This window comes from Homalodisca vitripennis, chromosome 6, assembly GCF_021130785.1.
Source record: "Homalodisca vitripennis isolate AUS2020 chromosome 6, UT_GWSS_2.1, whole genome shotgun sequence".
Taxonomy (NCBI): Eukaryota; Metazoa; Arthropoda; class Insecta; order Hemiptera; family Cicadellidae; genus Homalodisca; species Homalodisca vitripennis.
Genome location: NC_060212.1, coordinates 100,057,369 through 100,077,492, shown reverse-complemented (window position 1 = coordinate 100,077,492; position 20,124 = coordinate 100,057,369). Strand labels below are relative to the sequence as shown.

The 20,124-nt window shown below is 33.9% G+C and overlaps 1 protein-coding gene across 1 annotated transcript in view; it reads right to left on the bottom strand.

The window, feature by feature from the left end:
* Positions 1 to 386: 386 nt before the first annotated feature.
* The window catches only part of LOC124364644 (synaptotagmin-5), a 112,120-nt gene continuing 92,382 nt past the window's right edge, over positions 387 to 20,124 (bottom strand). Inside the window, exons 5-9 of the mRNA XM_046820273.1 lie at positions 15,518 to 15,625; positions 9,752 to 9,872; positions 5,940 to 6,139; positions 3,276 to 3,393; positions 387 to 2,238 (exon numbers count right to left, since the gene is read on the bottom strand). Coding sequence (XP_046676229.1) covers positions 1,940 to 2,238; positions 3,276 to 3,393; positions 5,940 to 6,139; positions 9,752 to 9,872; positions 15,518 to 15,625 — 846 coding nt within the window. The 3' untranslated portion in view covers positions 387 to 1,939. The remainder of the gene's footprint in view (positions 2,239 to 3,275; positions 3,394 to 5,939; positions 6,140 to 9,751; positions 9,873 to 15,517; positions 15,626 to 20,124) is intronic.

Below are 20,124 nucleotides of genomic sequence, written 5' to 3'. Positions count from 1 at the left end.
TCCATATACTTTTTCATTGCTTTTGGTGGGTTTTCAATAATTTACTAAATAAATTTTGATATAAATCCTCAATATTTTAGCCAACATTAAAGCAGATATAGGTAAAGTTTTTAACATATAAATATAATAGAATAATTGTATATGTAAAGTAAATTTAATTATTCATTTACGTTTGTTTTATATACAACTGCATATCTTTAGAGAAAAGGTCTAAAACCAAAAGAATGAATGCCATAAATTGTTGTTACTTAATGTAGTATTGAATTTTCGTCTTCGATTCAAGTTACATAGACATGTGGAAATAAACACACGTTAAAAAGAGCTGAAATTTCCGGAGTAGCCTTGAAATTGTAGGGAATAGAAAATAAATAATGCAACAGTTAAAATCTCCTTCAAAATAAATAGACATTTATTTATTGAAACATTAACAGACAACAGATAAAGTACTTCTGAGTTTATATATAATATCTGAGAATATTTTCTTGGTCACAATTAAAACTAAAATAAATAATTGATCATGTTAAGGCAATATTTTTCTTTTCGCGTTATGACATCTGAAATATGAACTAAAATGATGATAGAATAAATATATTTATATTACACGATACATAAAATAAATACTAATGTTGGATGTAATATCACTAATGATAAAACTGATTTCTCTACAGTAATAAAAACAATACTTGTAAATCATTGGTTCTTATGCATATTGGCTATATACATATTTATGCTCACAAACTTAGTTATAATACAAAACAATACTAATTAGCTCAAATTTATGAAAATGTATGTACACACACTCAAAATAATTAATGAGGATAAATGTAAAAATTATTGAAATTCAGCGATTTTAGGATCGAGACATCAATAAATATATGATTGCATTGGTAACATTAACTTACGCAAATAATGTCATTAAATATAATTTTAAGTTATGGTGTACATTTCGGTAAAATTATTTGTTACATTACAAGTGACTGCAATGTCTCTAGCTGTATTTTTTTGTGATATGAAGCACTTTTTACTTTTAGAAGCCAAGTAATACACATTTAAGGAAACATTTTAAAATTTAGTAATCAACATTAACTGACAAAGAACAAGAAACAATATTAGAGTAGTGTAGAGTTGGCAGCGTGTAACTGACCGCGTCACCAAGGTCTGGCTGGCTAACTAGCAGCGAGATAAGCGGCTCGGCGGCGATGTAACAGTAGTCGATGTTTATAGAAACGCACTTAGTTCACCCTCACAGGCCAAGGTTGCGCGTACAGCTACACGCAGCCTACTGTACACTTATTTTACAATCATATTCCCACAAAATACAACAAATGCTTAAACACTTTCACGAGAATATTAACCAAACTATATATGATGATTCTGATATATCTGTGAGTGGCTAATGTGGATAACGCATTGTTTGTCTTGTTTTCGTATAAAACTATGTATAAAATATATAATATACTATTTTCAATTTCAATTGATCCTACAGTTCATTCGGTCTAGTTGGACAGACTGTACTGCCATTGTGATCTTTAAATTTACAACAGTTCTCTCAAACGTTAAAATATTTGTTTGATTAACAATTACAACATTTTCCTGTTAACACTGTCAACTGTGTCAACTTATCCATTTGTTTACAGAACAATTCAGATCGATTTAGATCACAAGGGCAACAAAGCACTGTTCAAGAGTCATTGTTGATAGTTTTTCATTTTTTAGGAGTAAATAATTTCCTAGATATCAGAACACTAATGAGTCCTTACACCTCTCAAAAACATGCCTTTACACATTAAATCTCATGTGAGGAGTGATTCAAATCGTCGACAAATACATGGTACATACCTCCACTTCTGTAACCAAACTGATGGGTTACAGAAGTGTAACCTGATACTGGTTTGGGACAATAACAGTGTGCTGAACCTTCAGTCGATGATGTCATTGTTCACTCTGGGTCAGATAGAGCTAGCCACTGCGCTGTCGCCGTTTTGCTGTTCAACATCTGGCTGAAGAACTGTTTCTCCGTGTCCGCGCTGACCATGGCTCTCCCAAGGGACTCGCTGGGACCCAGGAGGCTGTCGTGCATCACGCAGAACTCCAGACGACTCTTGCTCAGCGCTTCCTTCACGATGTCGAAGGTCAGCGCCTCGTTAAACACCGGACTGACCGTGTTGCGGTGCACACTGGTCTTTTTTCTCTTCAGTCGGCGCCCGTTGTGTATTAGTGACACTTTCACGTAAGGATCTGTAAAATACATCACGAGTTATAACATTAGATTTATCGAACATTAGGATATACAAACGATCGGAGGGCAAAAGTGTTTCTTGGATGAATCAAAGCCCTTTATCGTTATTATATTTCCATGAAATGTGCAATAAATATTAGATTGCTCAAGATACTATTGGATGAAAGAATAAACTGACACAAAGGTCAATCGAAGAACGTAACAGAATAACGAAAGAGGTAGTGCATAGACGGGCAGACAGACGGGTGAACTTTGTCATGCCCTTAAAGTAAATAGAACTCTTATTTTGTCCACGAAGACCTTATGTTCCAAGTTTCAAGTCTCTAGAACCTTTCCAACGCACATACGAGCACATGGAAAGACAGACGGGTGAGCTTTGTCATGCCCTTAAAGTAAATAGAACTTTTCTTTTGTCCAAGAAGAACTTATGTTCCAAGTTTCAAGTCTCTAGAACCTTTCTACCGTACATAAAGGCACACTGACAATCAGACATACGGACTGCCCTTTGGGCTTTTGACCTTAAAATCAATAAGGCGCTTCCTTGGATCAGGATGACCTGTCTGTGCCCACTTTTAAATTTTCTAACAGACGAGCGGGCAGCAAGTCGGTTTCAAGAAGATTTTATTGGATTCTTAATAATTTAATTAATTGCCTGTTATTTAACTACACAATAATGTATTATAATATTAGAAGGCCTTATAGATTTTTTAAAAATATTTTAATTACCTTATACAATATTATTAAAAGCATCATAATAATAGTTTGTTAGATTTTGAAACACTGTGCTGTTACTATACTCTGACGAATAATATGGCAACGAAGAGTACGATTGTTAGTTAATTATTTCCGTACGTATAGATTTAGATGTAATATGGAAGTATTGTGTGAGGTCAATGGATGATGGAGAACTAATTCGTTGAAAGACAAGCTCATAAGTATTGAAGACGCCGTATGTCGGGCACGCTTGAATGAAGGCAACTAGAAAATAGAGTCTTATTTGAAAAAAACAAAACAATTATAACCAAACGAGGATTACCTGAGGAAGAGCGAGTATCATCCACCACTCTCAGGTTCCTAGCCTTAATGACAACCACTGTGAGTCTCTCCGCTGAAGACAAGTATGCCAGAGACACCATCAGCTCCCCCAGTTCAGCCTGGGATAATACAATGCTGTTATTCGTGACATTGCAGTCAATATAATAATTGGTTGAATAAAAGTGTAACATGATTATGAGTAAAATCAGATATTATGAGAAAACTTTTAATTATCAAGTTCAAAAACTAATTAATTATATTTGTTATAGTAGATAGAGAGGAGAATCTCAAATCAGCAGTTAGAAGTTCAGTAATTTCAAATTAAATTGGAATTAAAAGAACAATCCTTGTACTTGTTAGATATTTCGATTTAATTCACAAAAGCTTACATAACTACCTTCGTTGTAAAAAATTTTCTCATGTTCTTCTTTCAGTTTCATTTTTGATTCCGGTAAAAGCTGTTATACAGTGTCATTCATTGTCATCCATTGTCATTCATTGTTATACTTAAAACATCCGAAATCAAAAAAATTACCGAGATCATCTTAAAAATTGTTAACAAATTTTTATATAAGAATTTATAGATATAACTTTATTAATGATTCCTTTCATAGGTCGATAATTTTGTATGTATACGGTAATAATTTATCAAACGCCGTCTTTCGTAGTTCAATTGAATTGTTTCTAACAATATTATAATTTTCATTTTGCTTTAATTAGAACCCCACCGAATTCGTATTAGATAGAAAGCTATTTACAATGAACTAATACCAGTTAATAATTTGTCAACTTGTTTACATATCAATGTTTATTTAGAGAATTAAAAAAGTTTGATTGCTAATTATGACAAAAAATAAACAGTAATCTACATTACAAGTAACAGCACGCTAAGATTTTAAAATTAAAACTAGTTTTCCAATGATTGTATTTTATCACATATAAATTTAACCAAACCTTTTTGGTAACTCACTAACTCGAATTATTGAACATACATATTCAAACAATATTCTGTATGTAAAACAAAAACATAATGACAAAACACAAACAAAAACACTACAAAAACTATAAATTTTCCTGAGAGACAGAGGGGATGGTTAAGTCTGTAAAGTAAAGTTTCTCAATATAAACACAGCCATTGAAGCCAACCACAGCGTTCCCTTGAGTCACTCTTTGTTCTGGGGCTTCGAGTGTCTTTATTTGGAGCTCTTTAAACCCTCTTGTAACATTTGCTACAGTTTCATATCCACAGTGAAACTGCAAACACAACTGCTATGTCTTCTGTTTCAATACGTCTACTTATCTCAATATAAACACAGCTATTGAAGCCAACCACAGCGTTCCCTTGAGTCACTCTTTGTTCTGGGGCTTCGAGTGTCTTATTTGGAGCTCTTTAAACCCTCTTGAAACATTTGCTACAGTTTCATATCCACAGTGAAACTGCAAACACAACTGCTACGTCTTCTGTATCAATACGCCTACTTATGTTTAGCAGCTACATACTATTGAAATAGAAAAAAATACCCACTTCGCTCGTGTTGCTCGAAGGGCACAAAATGAAATATGTCTCTCGATTCAAAGTTTGATGATTTGGGATCATTCGAGCGACGTACATCGCTTCTCTCACTATTGTCAATTATCTATGAGGTATTATAGGGTGTTCCTCTGAAAAGCATCTGATTATAGGCATCTACCTTAATAAGATCGCCAGGACTTCTCAAATCTTGAAGCTAAAGCATGTATAACACGTGATATTTAAATTCTATCGAGAAAAGATATTTCCGTTAAGGGTTGGAGAGAGTAAAATGGATCGCAACTAAAGATGCTCTGAGTTACCTTATCGAATTTGTGCTCGCTGTTACCTTCTTGTGACAACTAGTCAACTCGCTTAGCTAGTGCTCTGTGTTGTCAAGTCGTAATAAGAAACTGGGTTATAGGTAATATACACTATTGAATAACTAGCATAACATACCCAGCTGGGATCACTTCTGGCTAGTCAACCTTCCAGTTGAGCCCACCACTAAGCACAGCAAAAACCGATGTGTCACTTCAATCTGGGCAACCTTATGGATGTCCAGGAGCGGCACATCACTAACCGCAAATGTCGAGATTCTGGGGTTCAAGGGAAATTTCGATAGGTTTAGTCTACTATGGGAGATGACTGTTGGAGTTGGTGGGTTTGTTCCCTAACCTCAGAGGTTCTTGCTAGCCTCAACAAGAGTGTGCTTCCCCTGCCTACTTTAACTGGAGAGCCTGATTCAGAGCTGGCTTTTCCTTCTTCCGAAGGGACATGACTAGAGATTAGTGCCATAATTCTTCTTCATGGATCTCGATAGTATGCGGCCCCTATCCCTAACCTTACCCACCCTGAATATCCTGTCCCTCCGGAAGCAGCGCAAAGGTTTTTACAGGACTAAGTGCAATTTATGAGCTTCTTGTACTAAGAGAACAAAAAAAAACTAGCATAACATTTATTTCAACCAAACATAACAGTATTAAATTCATATAAATAATATCTTCTTTAGTAAGAACCATTAATACATTGCTTTACTTTTATAACCAAATGTATCTTTAAAACCAAGGATATAAGGACAATCATTCTAGCATAAAATATCCTCCTTTTACACAAACACTTAATCTTGAAGTACTTTAATTCTTCTTATATTACCTTAGAGTCTTGCTCCGAGCACGGTCCCAGACCCTTCCACAGCGTCACCTTGTCCGAGAGGTCAATGTTGGCCAAGGGAAGTTTCACACCGCCTATGCTGTGGTGGCGAGAGTAGGCGTCGAAGTCGTACAGGATTATCTCTAGCGAGCGTCTGCCCAGCGCGGCCGGCCTCACTTCGAACACGAAGTCCTCGTCGAACACTGCAATGCCCCACATACGGTACATTCGTTAATCACATAGTAACAACACTGACTCAGATTTGTTGTCAAATTATCTCTCGTACATTACTTGTGTACAAGTGGGTATGTAGATTGAGGAGAACTAACCACCTGTTCGTGATACTAAATAAATATGCAACAGATAAAAGTAATGGAATATTATGGAATTAAGTAATAAATATAAAATTTAGACAAACTTAACAATAATAATTATCTTAACAATAAACTTAACAAATTGTACATATTTGGAAAATTTTTACAAACTTCAGGTATGGCATTCGATGTACCGGAAAGCCGCACCAGCGTCATCGAAGAAATTCGTCTACTGAGTAGAATATGCCATCCATGAAGAGCTCACGGAGCCTCTTTCTGAAGATTTTATTGGGGGTTCGCTTTTAAGGAATATTGGGAGTTTATTTTAAAGTTTTCTTTCCATATAGCCAGGTGTTTTTTCGTAAGAAGATGTGTTATGAAGTGGAAGGATCATATTATTTCTCTCTTTTAAGGTAGGATGATTGAGTGTGAAAGCTTTGGGGGAAACTGAGACGGTTCTGTTTTACAAATGATAGTGTTTGATAGATATATATGCATGGGAGCGGAAGTATGTTGAATTTTGAAAAAAGAGGTTTGCATGATGTGGCATTAGCAATTACACGAATTATTCTTTTTTGAATTTTAAAAATGGTGTGACTCTGGTGTGAAGACCCCAAAACATAATACCATGGAGAAGATGAGAATATACATAGGCATTATGAACCATCAAAATTAGGTCTGCGATTTTTGATAATGTGAGAATGGCATAATGGGCTCTATTTAAGGTGTTTGAAAGTTTTCTCACGTGAGCTCTCCAGGTGACACTGCCCTCAATCTGGAGGCCCAGAAACTTTGCTATCGGAGTATTGTTGGCCAGTGGCTGCAGGTAGGAATCATCCACTCTAGCACTTTGATAGTTGGAATGAAAATTTATTGCGAATGTCTTTTCTGTATTTAGAAGCAAGCCATTATTGCTGAACCACTCTTTCACTTCTGTAATTTCTGATGCAAGATGATGAAGTAGTTGCATCCTATTCGAAATCTTAATAAAGGTGGTGGTATCATCAGCGTATGAAATAAGAGTACAATTTGATAGACATTTTGGAAGGTAATTTACATAGATCGGAAATAAAAGTGGCCCTAATATAGACCCTTGTGGAACTCCATGTAGAACATTAAGATATTTTGAAGAAATAGGTTATTCTCCAATGGCGACCTTTTGTTGGCGGTTTTATAGATAAGAGGAGATCCATTCTTTTGCTTTGCTCTGCACACCACAGAAAGATAGCTTGTTTATAAGAAGAGAATGATTTACACACACGAAAGCCTTGGACAGGTCACAGAAGTGGTGACCTCATTGAGAAAGGTGTACAAGGCGGAATGTATGTTTTTATTTTCCCGGAATCCAAATTGAAAGTCATGAAGGAGAGTGTTAGAAATTTAAGACTAACATGATTATCACGCATTTTCTTACTGGTGATAAGTGCTTGAAAACCATAAAGACCATACTTAAAAAATAATGTTAGGGATAATTTGTTAAACCCCCCTAACTCTATAGACAAGGTACTGTACAACATTAAGTAAAATCTATTTATTTATTTTGAATAAAATGACAATCGTATTAATACATCCAATACTTTTGTGTCTGTATTTCCTGTCCAGTTTCATTTTTAGTACACTTCTGATTAAGGATGGGCTGTGTTGCTTATATCTTGGTAGCACAATAACAAAGTTTAATAAGGAACATGCTCTTAATAAAGTTTGATGATTGCATGTTTGAAAGTCTGATAAGAAAAGTTTTGCCCGATTTGCAGTACAAGAGTTTCAGGCAATGAACAAGAGTTAGTTTTAATCAAAGTTTTCTTCAGATATTTAATGTCATTAGGCTTTAAATAAAGCACGTTTGGTGAAGAAGATTGGCTCGATTTTTTCTTTCTTCTGTTTTCATTGCTGTTATTGACGCTAAAAGAAAAAGTTTTCCCATCCATGTTTGAGAGATAGACATTTCTTAACGAGCTATGATCCAACTGTTAATCTCTTGGTCATCAAAACAGTAACATAAATCTTCGATCTTAGATGTTTTTAGAACTTGTCGATGATTTTGACCGTAGTGGATTTCTTAGGACTAAGTATGTATGTATTTCTTCTGTAACTTGACAAAAAGTCAAACTCAGTTATGGCGCTGAATATATCTTAGACCGAAAGAAGATTGCAAGAGACGTAAGTAGGGCCTTTTTGACAGGAATAGGTTTCTCAGTCCTAAGTGTTTACATATATTCCATTCATCGTGGCAAATTTTAGTATGGCACTGTAAATATCTTAGAACGGATAACAACGCTTTTTGACAGGAGTAGGATTCATAATTTATACACACACTCTCACACACCCATATATCCTGTTTTATACTTGATCGAGTCAATAAATAAGAAGTCAAATTTGACACCGTAAGTACATTAGACTAGAAGTGAATTTAAACGCCCGGAAGTAGACGCTTTTTGACCGAGGCAGGCTTTTCATTCCTAAGTAGGTAATTATATTTCTTTCATCGGAACAAAGAGGCAAACTTAACTACGGCACTGGTAATATATTACACCGGAAGTAGATTACAGGAGTTGTAACAAAGTTGATTTTTTTTTTAATAAAGTAGGTTTTTAAAACCTATGTATAAATCTTCTTAAGCGGGGCAGCAATGAAAACTCAGTTGTAGCATCAGAAATATAATTCATTTGAACCAGAAATGCTCCTATACGCTCAAACGAGATATAAGGGTTAGTCCCCCAACCTCTGGTCATCTTATCATCAACGGTGAAATAATTCATACCTAATCGTCTGCCTACTTACGTTTAAAAAATTTCATAGGGGACCATTATATTACATTATAAGTGCTTTGACTAGATAAGCTACAGATTTTTATTTTAAGAATTGCGGGCGAAGCCGCGGGTAACGCCTAATATATAATAAATTGTACAAGAATGACGATTTCCCCTGTTTACGTCAGGTCCACCTGTAAACATGGACATATGGCATGAAGCCAGCAAGCAGAATAGTTGGCAGAGATGGAGTTCTCTTACAAAGACCTTCTCTTATCTCAATTATGCTAGGAGACGTTTCACTGTTGATGATGGTGTTACAAGCGACATCAAATGTTCGAAACAATCTTCCTGGCATCAGCCAGGCATAACGGAGTACAGAGACTGGAATTTCTATAATTACCATTCCAGATATCAGGTACTGTTACCACAATACTACATAAAGTGTATCAGTGTTCTGGAAGTTAAATAAAAACAGTTGTGGATAAACCACACAGAATTAGACAGATCTTAAATACGATTAACAATGATTGAGCTTGCAAAGCCTCCATTAAACCCAAATTAAACCGTGTGTTATTATTATTGGTATCATTAACACAGTAGTACTAAAATAAATTGTTAAAGTTAAATAATATTTAAACGAAATCCACAGTTTTAATTTAGATTACTTTACGTAATAATCCAAATAAAAGTTTCATCTTCGAGTTGTTACTGCAGAGTAGTAAGGTAAGACTAGTGATGTACAACGTACCAGGATTGAGAGTTCGCTTGTGTATCCGCGTCTGCCAAACATTACTTCGGTCAGGCAAGAGTCGAATCTTGGCGTAAGGGTCCGCTGTTCCACTGAAGTCTCGGGCTTGCAGATCATGAGCCTAGAAACACATTATGCTGATCACAACAGCGATTGCAATATTTGAAAGAAGACTATAAAAATTTGTAGTGCATTATTTACACAACAGATAACTCAATTAATGCTATAAATTGAGGCACGGCAAACATGAGCGTTCGGACTGCGATCTGTGGAGAGAGAGAGAGAGAGAGAGAGAGAGAGAGAGAGAGAGAGAGAGAGAGAGAGAGAGAGGTGAAGTAGCGAACAAGTGGCACAGCCCTAGCGTCGGACATCAGAACTAACTGTAAGAATCTCCAAACCTCACTCATTGAATGACTGATTCCCAGTATAACTAATAAGATCAAAGCTACAGTGTTAAATTCTTAGTTATAGTTATTTTAATGTTAATTGTTATGTTATTTCTAAGTTATTGTTATAATATCATTAAACATTTTAACTAAGGTATAAGTATGCTTAGAGCCTTTTCAAAACTTACTTTTAATACTGTTGTTCTATATTGTATTTCACCTTCTTTAGGGAAATTTACCTTGAAAATCGACAATACATTCCGAAAAAAAAAACCCGAAAAAGTTCACATGTTAGATGTCCGTTTTCCCAGACCAAAGTTTAACTAAGGACAGTCTTCACTAGTCTGTTTGTACAATGTTAGGACCTGGTATTCTTTTTAATGGTTAATACTCAACCGTTACTTCTAAAGGCAGCACCTGTCAGATGACATTAATTGTTGATCACTACTATGGAGCCGTGGTCACTAGATGAGCGCATATTTCTGTACGATTGTTCTTTGTGTCATATTACCCAAGCATAGAAATTACAAATCCTAATCATATTATAAATGCCAAAGTGAGTTTTTTCTTGATACGCTTTCACGTGTAAACTTTCAACCGACCATCATAAAATCTTACATTGACATTCATATGGTCTTTAGTTAACGTATCACTTCTGGCCATACTCCACTGGTCTCTAAAGTTGTGAAAGTCCCATCTTCTTCTCTAAAGTTGCATTACAGCAAAGAAACAATATTAATTGAAAGAGCCTTTGATAAATGCAATAAACTGTTCTGTGCTACAATATTGTGTATGACATCACATCTATGTGTGTAATTAATGTAATCATAATATTTAATTTGCGCACACTTTTAGAGTGCAAGCACAGTGTAAGCTTGATAGTAACAAAACCTTTACTATCAATCTTATCTAAACCTTTCCTGCAACCGCTGTTGAGCACAATGTAAAATAATATCCTGATAATAAAATTAAAATCTTAGTAAAAATGCGCTTTAGCTGTATATTTTAGCAAATATTAATTATGCTGTGCTTGATCAATACTGTAGTGCGGATATAAAATAAAAAGTTACCATCGAACTTTTACTGTAAATTTTATTATATATTCTTGATTGGGAAACAAGGCAAAAACAACTGTAGAACAAAATTAGTAAGACAAGAGCAAATTACAATGGACATAAATAGACACGTTTTGACAGATTTTCTTGGTCGTAGCAACAAAGCAAACTCAACATTGGCGTTTGAAATATTATTAGCCTGAACCAGAATTGCTCATACACGTCCGAAGTCTACAAAATTCCGTAGATAACTTCCGTAGGTATAATATACATATGTAAATCCCACCACGATCCCCTGACCTGACTACAAGTACCTTTTTCTGTACGGATTCCTCGCATTAAAAGTTTACAAATATTAACTCCACACGCTACATAAATTTGAAGGATGAAATTAGTGGCATCGTGAACAAAACAAATTAGGACGTACTAGAAATTGTTTCAGTGACTGGCTACAACAATGTGATACCCAACATTGACACCGCTGGATGGCCATTACTTCATATGGATGTTAATTTCCGTGTACATTAACATTAACAAATGCTAATGTTTAATATGTCGTTATGTAAATAAATTTCAATTGACAAAGTTTACAGTCATAAAAAATTAATCCCGTTGTTGTGCCACACACAATATCCTTGCAGGAAAGTCTGCGTAATTTTAAGATGTCCAAATTATGAATTCATTCCATCTGTAGCCTTCGTAATCTGAAGGACCATTGCCTTTTTTATCGTATCAGGTTCATTTACAAATACATTACATATTGAATTTATATAAAATATTGTCTCTTCAAAGAGTCTAAACTCTTGAAATAAGGATTTGTTTAGTTTAACAACACATTACTGTAGTATTGATCTCCCTCGCCAGGTTAGAAGTGACGTTACCGTTCTTATCTAATCGTTCTTGCCAAGATAATCGTTTTACAGCGGCGAGACTCTTGTTTACTACACCAAATAGTAACTGAAGTTTTCTACTTAAAATCGTTATTTGAACAAAAATGTTTTTTAGATGTTTTAAGTCTGAGTTACTGAAAAAACAAATGTTCCAAAAATAAATAAACGTTGTGTTACTTGTCTTTCATTTTCAGTTTTGGAAACTCTTTTAAGTTTTCTCTCAGTAATGGAATATTACACGAAATCTCTACGGGCCTTTTCTGTCAGACATAATTAGAGACGCGTTCTTAAATCTTCTAAAGACTGTCCAGGACAAGAATGATAATTAATTAAATATTAGTGCACCTTTTTACTTATAATATAAAGGTAAAACATAAATCTGAGAAATAATTAATACATGATTTCCAAGAATAATTTATGGTGCAGTTTTCGTTAGGTTAGTAGTTTTTACTATATTTGTACACTATTTCTCAACTATATGATTTCGTTGTTTTTATCTATCAATAAAACCACAGTTACCCTAATAACTCCACAACGATGTAAGATGTAATAATGGTGAAAATGTCGGTGTGAAATTATATCTAATTCGATAATGTATAACTATTAATAATGTATAGTATTAATGTATAACTGCTATAAAATCTAAACGAAGTACGTTTGCGCCACTAGGTCTCCGTTTATACATTCACTGCAAGTTACCCGCGGGTTTTCACACAATTTCTTGTTAAATAGATCCATTTTAGTTTTAAGTTTAAAGATCGGTGTTTTTGGACCCTAGAGTCCGAGAGTAAAAATATTTTTATAAGTACCTGTAAAATAAATCGAATTTCTCTCCAACACTCCATGAAATTTGGTTGAATGGCTGCACGAATTTAGTAACATTTGAACTATTTTAAGCGAGAGTGGACGAATCTTAAAGTCAAAGTCCTAAGTTTTTCAATTAACGCACTATTCATTATAGGTTTCTGTATAATTTTGAAACGGAAGTATTTAAGGTGCATATTATTCAGTTTCATGATTAAGAATTTCATATTTTTTAGCGAAATTGAGAATGGCTTTTATTTTAGCACCGTGTATGATCATTTCTGGTTCAAATTAATTATATTTTCGTCAAATTTATTGTTGCCCAGTTAATATACATGTAGATCAAAAAATCCTTCAAAGTTTAAAACGTGTATACTTCCGTCCGTTTAAATTTCCACTCTAAGGTGCCATAATTAATTATGCTTCGTTACCCCGATAGAAAACATATACTACGTACATACGCAATTCTGAGAAGCCCCCTGCTGTAAAAATGAACTAAGATAGGTTTTTAATGGTCTAAATCTGTAGCAAAAGATAGTCATTTTGGTTTTGATATTTGCATTACACTACGGATCAAACACTACATTTTAAATATTTGCTGAAATGTACAAATCAAATTATATATTTACTTAAACAATTTAATTTATTATATGAAAAACTTTGAGCACAACAGTGATTATGGAAAATTTTTTGTTATTTGTTACTTTCAAACTTACTCTATATGCTTTCAATTTCTAAAAAAGTGAAAACATTTCAAATGGCGATTAAGTAAGTAAACATTTTACAATGTTTTGATATTAGTATGTTTGTATACAAAAGTTTATGAGATTTTAGAGCCTTTATCAATTAATAATTTGTGATTGTTGCAATACATTTCTTATGGGAATTTAAACAACTTTATAGCCCAATGGATTGGAGGCATGAGGTCGGAGAGAACAATACTTGTATAGTGCGATTCTGTGTACCAAATTTTATGTTTCTATCTTTTATAGTTTTGCTCGGGGTTCACGCACGAATCACTCAAACAGTCAGGGTATTTCCTTATATACATACATACACAAATATATATATATATATATATCGTTTCAATAAAAAACTAATATAAATAGTAATTGCTCCGCCGCTGGGACTCGAACCCCGAGTGATCTTACAGCTCGCTCAGAGTTCGGGCATCTCCGCCACGCCTCGGCAGACCCGAACTGAGCAAGCACTTACCGCTCAGAGCCCTTACTTTTTATGATTAAATTATTTTTTATTTGGCCGTGTCTTTCACATACGCCTTTAAGTAACCAAACTAACATGTGATCGGAAGAACAAATACATTTCAAACGACTTTTATTTACATTCATTAAATTTATATAAATGGCAACAGTGTAACTGAATTACGATAAACATTGCATTAATAAAAGTTCTTGCTCCGCAGAGACTCGAACCCTGGTCTCTTACTTGTCGGATGAGTGCGCTACCACTACACAACAGAGCACTTACTTTTTACGATTCAATTATTTTGTATTGGCTGTTTCTTTCACATACGTAGTTAAATAACTAAAATAAAACATTATCGGAAGACCAGACACCTGTAAAATGACTTTTATTTACATTAATTAAGTTTGTATAGTAGCCCAGTTTAGTTTAGTTATATATCCAGAAATGTTAGATAAATTATTTTAGTAGATAAAGTTTATTACATGTACTAGTCATTGGACATGATCTCAGAATTCAATACCCTAAGTAGATACTATATTTATTGCATATTACTGATTATTACTGGTTTATTATTTTAGACTAAGTCAATATGTTTCTGAATCTAAATTAATGTTACTCTGTTGTGTATTAGACTAGTGAAAAAAATCCGAAAACATTATTTACCCACCGATTTGCTAGAGTTTATTGAGGTTTGTGAAAAAATATTCCTCCAATAATTGGTTTATAATAAATAAAACTATTTGTTTTTGATATGCATTAACTTTATTCAACTTGAGAATAAACCACATGAAAAATTACTTTTACTAGCATTTAAAATAATGGTTAAGTTGAACAAAGTAAAATAATTCGATTTGTGAGTCACAAGCTAGTTGTTAATGCTTTTAATTATTTCAAAACTAATTAGATTATTGTAGTCAGAAATGCTTCCTGAAGTACTCCATTTGTGACAGAAAAGTGATGATCTTCAATCGCATGTTGTGCTACTGTTTTTTAATGAAACGAACAAGTAAAATGCTTTCCTTTGAGGCATTGTTTAATGCATTTAATTACTCTAAAACCACCATAAAACGAGTATACAAACATTATTTTCATGTAATATAAAGAAGGCAGTATGCAAAAATAAACATTAAATAGGGAAACAGTCACTTTGAGAGAATTTGTTTGCTGTATTGTAAAAGGCAGATGGTAAACAATGAGCCCTTTGGAATGAAAAGTAATCCATTACTAAGCCATAAATAACGGATGTAAATTGCAAAATAGAAGCTGTCCATTAAGTAAATGATAGTTCAGCGCTGAAGCCGGAGGGACGACTGATCCGGCTTTGGTCTTTATAGCGTTCAGCGGCACGACGGCGCGGGAACAGCGTTATCAACCGAGTGAGGCATAACTTAGTTATTAACATTTTATATTAATTTAAGTCTTTACCTCGTTGAGCCTGACGGTGAGGATGCCAGCGGCGGGGTCATAGGTCAAGGTCAAGTGGACAGAGCCCCTCAGCTCCTCGGGCTCACTGGAGGACCGAGATGGTGCTGACTGCAACAATTCAATTCATTCAATTCAGTCCCAAAAACCTTATTTATTTTCAAATAAAGAAACTACATTTCCATAATAGATTAAATGATACTATAATATATTTTAAATACGATTAAAACATAAACAAGTTTTAAAATATAAGGAAAAAGTACACACATAGGCAAGTCTGTGCGTGTGTACGAGTCGTTGGAAAGAATTAGGTCGACCTACATTGCTGATAAGTTTTAATCATATATATGAGATATATAGCATACAAAAAGCACACACATACGCACATACATATATACACAAACCTTGATCCATGTACAGTAGAGTGAAAATAAAGTAAATTAACGGGCCTAGGTGGGTACAACGGACAAGGGCTTTAGGTAAAAAAATCTCTTATCTGTAATTGGACGCAATAACGTTCGCTGTTGCCTCCCCTCCCAAACCCGTAAGCCAATTAACCTGTAGCTTCTTATACATCCCAATTTTTATATTATAACATTCTTTTAATGGTCTCGGCAAATTTTCTAACCAAAATTTTCATTATATAATGAGAATTAGTTAATTTAAAGCTTGTTAGGATCTGTAATCTGTCTGTTAGGATATTTAATGAATCCGAGTTCTGTACCTATTAATTTAGTTTATCAAAAAATTGTGTTATTGTTTTTATACATATTCAAAACCAATGTTTTTACATAAAGCTGCCTTACACCCAAAACTCCCGTATCATTAAAAAGTACAGATGATGCACAACGTTTACCTTTTCACAGGGCAGCCTTAAGAATGGCTCTTTGGACAACATTAATAGGTTCTAATACGAATTTACAGGCTCCACCCCAAGCTATGATACCGGCCAATAACATTGATTGACAATAAGCAAGTTTCAATTCATTAAAATTTAAAACTTCACGTACCTGCCTAAATACAAATTTATTTACAAGTTTGAACACAAATCTATTTCCACAAACCGATTAAAAAAAACATCATTTTTATTGTAATAGACAATGTTATAACAATTACAAATTAATAACTCAATTTTTAAACCCATGGATTTTAACCTGTATAAATATAAAATGAATTTAACATAAATAACGAACAAAATTGAGTCTAAAGTTTGACAGGTGTTCATACTTTCACAAGTAAAAGGTGTAGGAAATTGATATTTTTACTGTAATTAGGTCTTTTAATCATAAAGGTATATACCAAGGTTCAACTTATTACAACCAGCCGGTCACAAATAAAAAATATAAGTGAAAAGAAAACATATTGGCAGATTTTATGGTATTTATTAGTTTTAGTCTGCTTGAATCCGATATTTTGGTTAGTCTTTGAAATAATACCTGAATAGATTGGTAAAGAGTTCTAGGACATCAACAACAGTACTGTGTTATACAGTATATGCACTAGAATATCTCACAAAACAGCTACTTTAACCAAAATTTCCTAGAGTTATTTAATAATACCGCGTAAAGTTTAAAACACAAAATATGCTATAGTTTAAACTATACATAATCTTTCTGCGAAAGGGTTCTTTAATGGTCCAAGATGTATGACATTTTTAATCTATGGCACTAATTATAGGCTATATAAAAATGTCTATGAAAATTTATCTCGCTACTAATTTAACTGGCCCTAATTTCCTTAAAATACTTATGGAATTTCAAGAAAGGGTTCTAGCTCAAGACTTTTTCTTCTATCACAGAAACAAGAATGTAGTGTGGTCGTGAAAGTTTGTATGGTTACATTGTTCTAAAAGAGCGTGGAAAATTACAAATAATATTAAACATTACAAAGTCTTACACAATGTTTTATGGCAAAATAAAAGTTTATAGCTCACACAGCTTGTCTATTTCAATTATTACACTATTAGTTTCAATATTCTTAAATTAAAATTATTATATTTTTAAGGGTGTGATTGAATGAAACCCTCAGCAAATATTGAATCCACTAAATATTTATTAATTTTTTAAATAAATCTAAATATGATAACTATTAAAAACTATACGGGCTTTAAATAATTCACTTGTTTACAAAACTCACTAACTGTCACTAATTTACTCGATCACTATCCACTATTAACTAAATTGACTATGTAAATACACACGAGTCTATTTGTTATCGGCGCTTCCAGAACATTCTAATGCCAGAACCTACTAGACAAGTGGAGAAGGGTCACAGCGTCCATCCACCGCTCATGTATGGAAGGGTGGCCGGCCGGATCTAAGAAACTGACCCAAACCAGTGAGCGCTCTCTTTCCAACGGCGCTATTCACCTATTATCCTTTTTTGTTAATATCAGGTGTCTGGAGTATTTGGTAATATTATCTTTCTATCGGGGGTTGATCCATCTATCTGGAACATTCTCCTATATTCTTGTAACAAAATCGTTTGATTATGTTATAAAATGGGGGATACTATGATGCTTATTCAAACAAAGTATACTTTGTATAATAAATACTTGTAATCTAAATTAATTCAAACCCTGTGTTAAACAATTATATCAGGATAATAAAATAACTGTTATTGAAGAATTACTTTAGAATGTTGTACGAATGTTTACTATTTGTTTACAAACCAAAAAATCCACAGAAGAGCTGTTCACTTATTGAATTTTCAGTTTTGTTGGTGTGATGTGGGCTGTGAAAGTAGACAAACTCAATAACGTGACTGGGATGGAATAACGATTTCATTACATATTAAACATTGGCGACTGATTACTACTGCATTTCATGACATTTTGCTGTTTCCAACGATACACATCCGATGTCGACCACAATGGTTGTATGAAATAAATTTATGTCGACAATAATTCTTCAGTACAGTTAATTATTGGATGTGTTTTATAACTATATTTCTTTAATACCATACATATCATAACATTTACTGATACAAAATATTTAATTATGAAATTTAAATGTATTGTAATGAAATTTTACTTTCGAGCAATGATTGTGGATTCACTAGTCAAACATGACATAAAGGCGTGCAAATTACAACTTGCGTTCTCCTCAGATCAAAAAGATAGTTCTTTTTTGAAGCAGAACATACTTATTTTTAGCTATAGAAATAAGTACTCGTATGTTAAGTATGGTCTTGCTTACTTTATTTTCAATCATGTATCTTACACTATTTGTTGTTGGTATTATGTTTAATGACTCATACCAACTGCTTCAGTGCCGATATATTATTTACCACATACTTCATCCTATTTATGAAAGTATGTCAATCAGAATGTTTCAAATTAATGTTAACAACAACAAAAAGCTAAAAAACTCCTTAAATAACTTCAACTTATCCAGAACTCCAAACGGTATTCTTAAAATTAGATATAAAATTTGGCACGGAAACTAGTTGGCTGAAAGTTCGTGAAAGTCAGGCTGGAAGGAATGGGAAAAAATTAATTGCCTTTCTATCTGTTTGTTTGTTCTCACTATATCTGAAGAACAAACTACCTTATGAAATGAAATTTTGCAGGGAGCTTTATTTGCATATAAAGCAACATTGAGTTCAAACACGGTGTATGTCACTCATGGGATTTGGCTGAGCGTTAACAAACATGTTTACACTGTTTGTCTGGGAGAACGTGATGGCGACGAGAAAGTCGCAGAGCGAATAAATCGGTTGTAAGCAAACCGACTACGCGACAGTGGTGTGGAATTTTTGAACTTGTACATAATTCTAACCGTATTTTCATCGTTAAAGTCACATTTCACCAGGACAAGTTAGGGATAATTAGCCCTCTGGGACCCTTCATCTGGGGACCAAGGACTTAAAGGGAACTTCTGAACCACCACCAATGTAACAAGCCACACTCAACGTTGAGTCGGTTATCTTGCGGTAACCCCGTCTAACTAAACTGCAACATTTGGCAAGCTCTTAGGCTGAAGCTGCTATTATCTTGCTATCAAACAAGATTGTTGTTCAAACAGCGTAAACATATATCTAGTGCCATTGCAATCTTGAGGCACTTCATCCTCACTGTGGTGATTCACCTGCAGTCAGCAGAAGATGAGCTGGTTGGTGTACTACGATGAGTTAACCAAAGATTGAGTAGCAGAAGGTTGATAAATAATAGTGATAATCAGTTGGAATTGTATTGAAAAAGGTTCCTTCATTAAACAATTCAAGAGAGGTCTGTTGCTTTGCTATACAGATCTGTTTTATTGATAGATCTGACAGTTCCACTGTAGAAACGTTCACATGGCTACACAAAGCGAACCACTCGTGGCTAGAGCTATGATAGTATGCCTACTCTAATGTTATCACTGAGTTCCTATATTGCTATATCAAGCAATTGCACCAATACTCACTCGACATATACTCAATTAATTACCTTTATTAACCACAAGAGTGGGTTCGAATCGCACTATCTATATCACCAACATTCGTAAATGTTGTTAAATTGTCTGCTCTTATATACAGGATTTTTTTTAACTTCTTCTGAATTCTTTTCCAAATTTAATCAGATGTTCAGTAGTAAATATTTAATTTTGAATAAATTCCTATTTTTAACC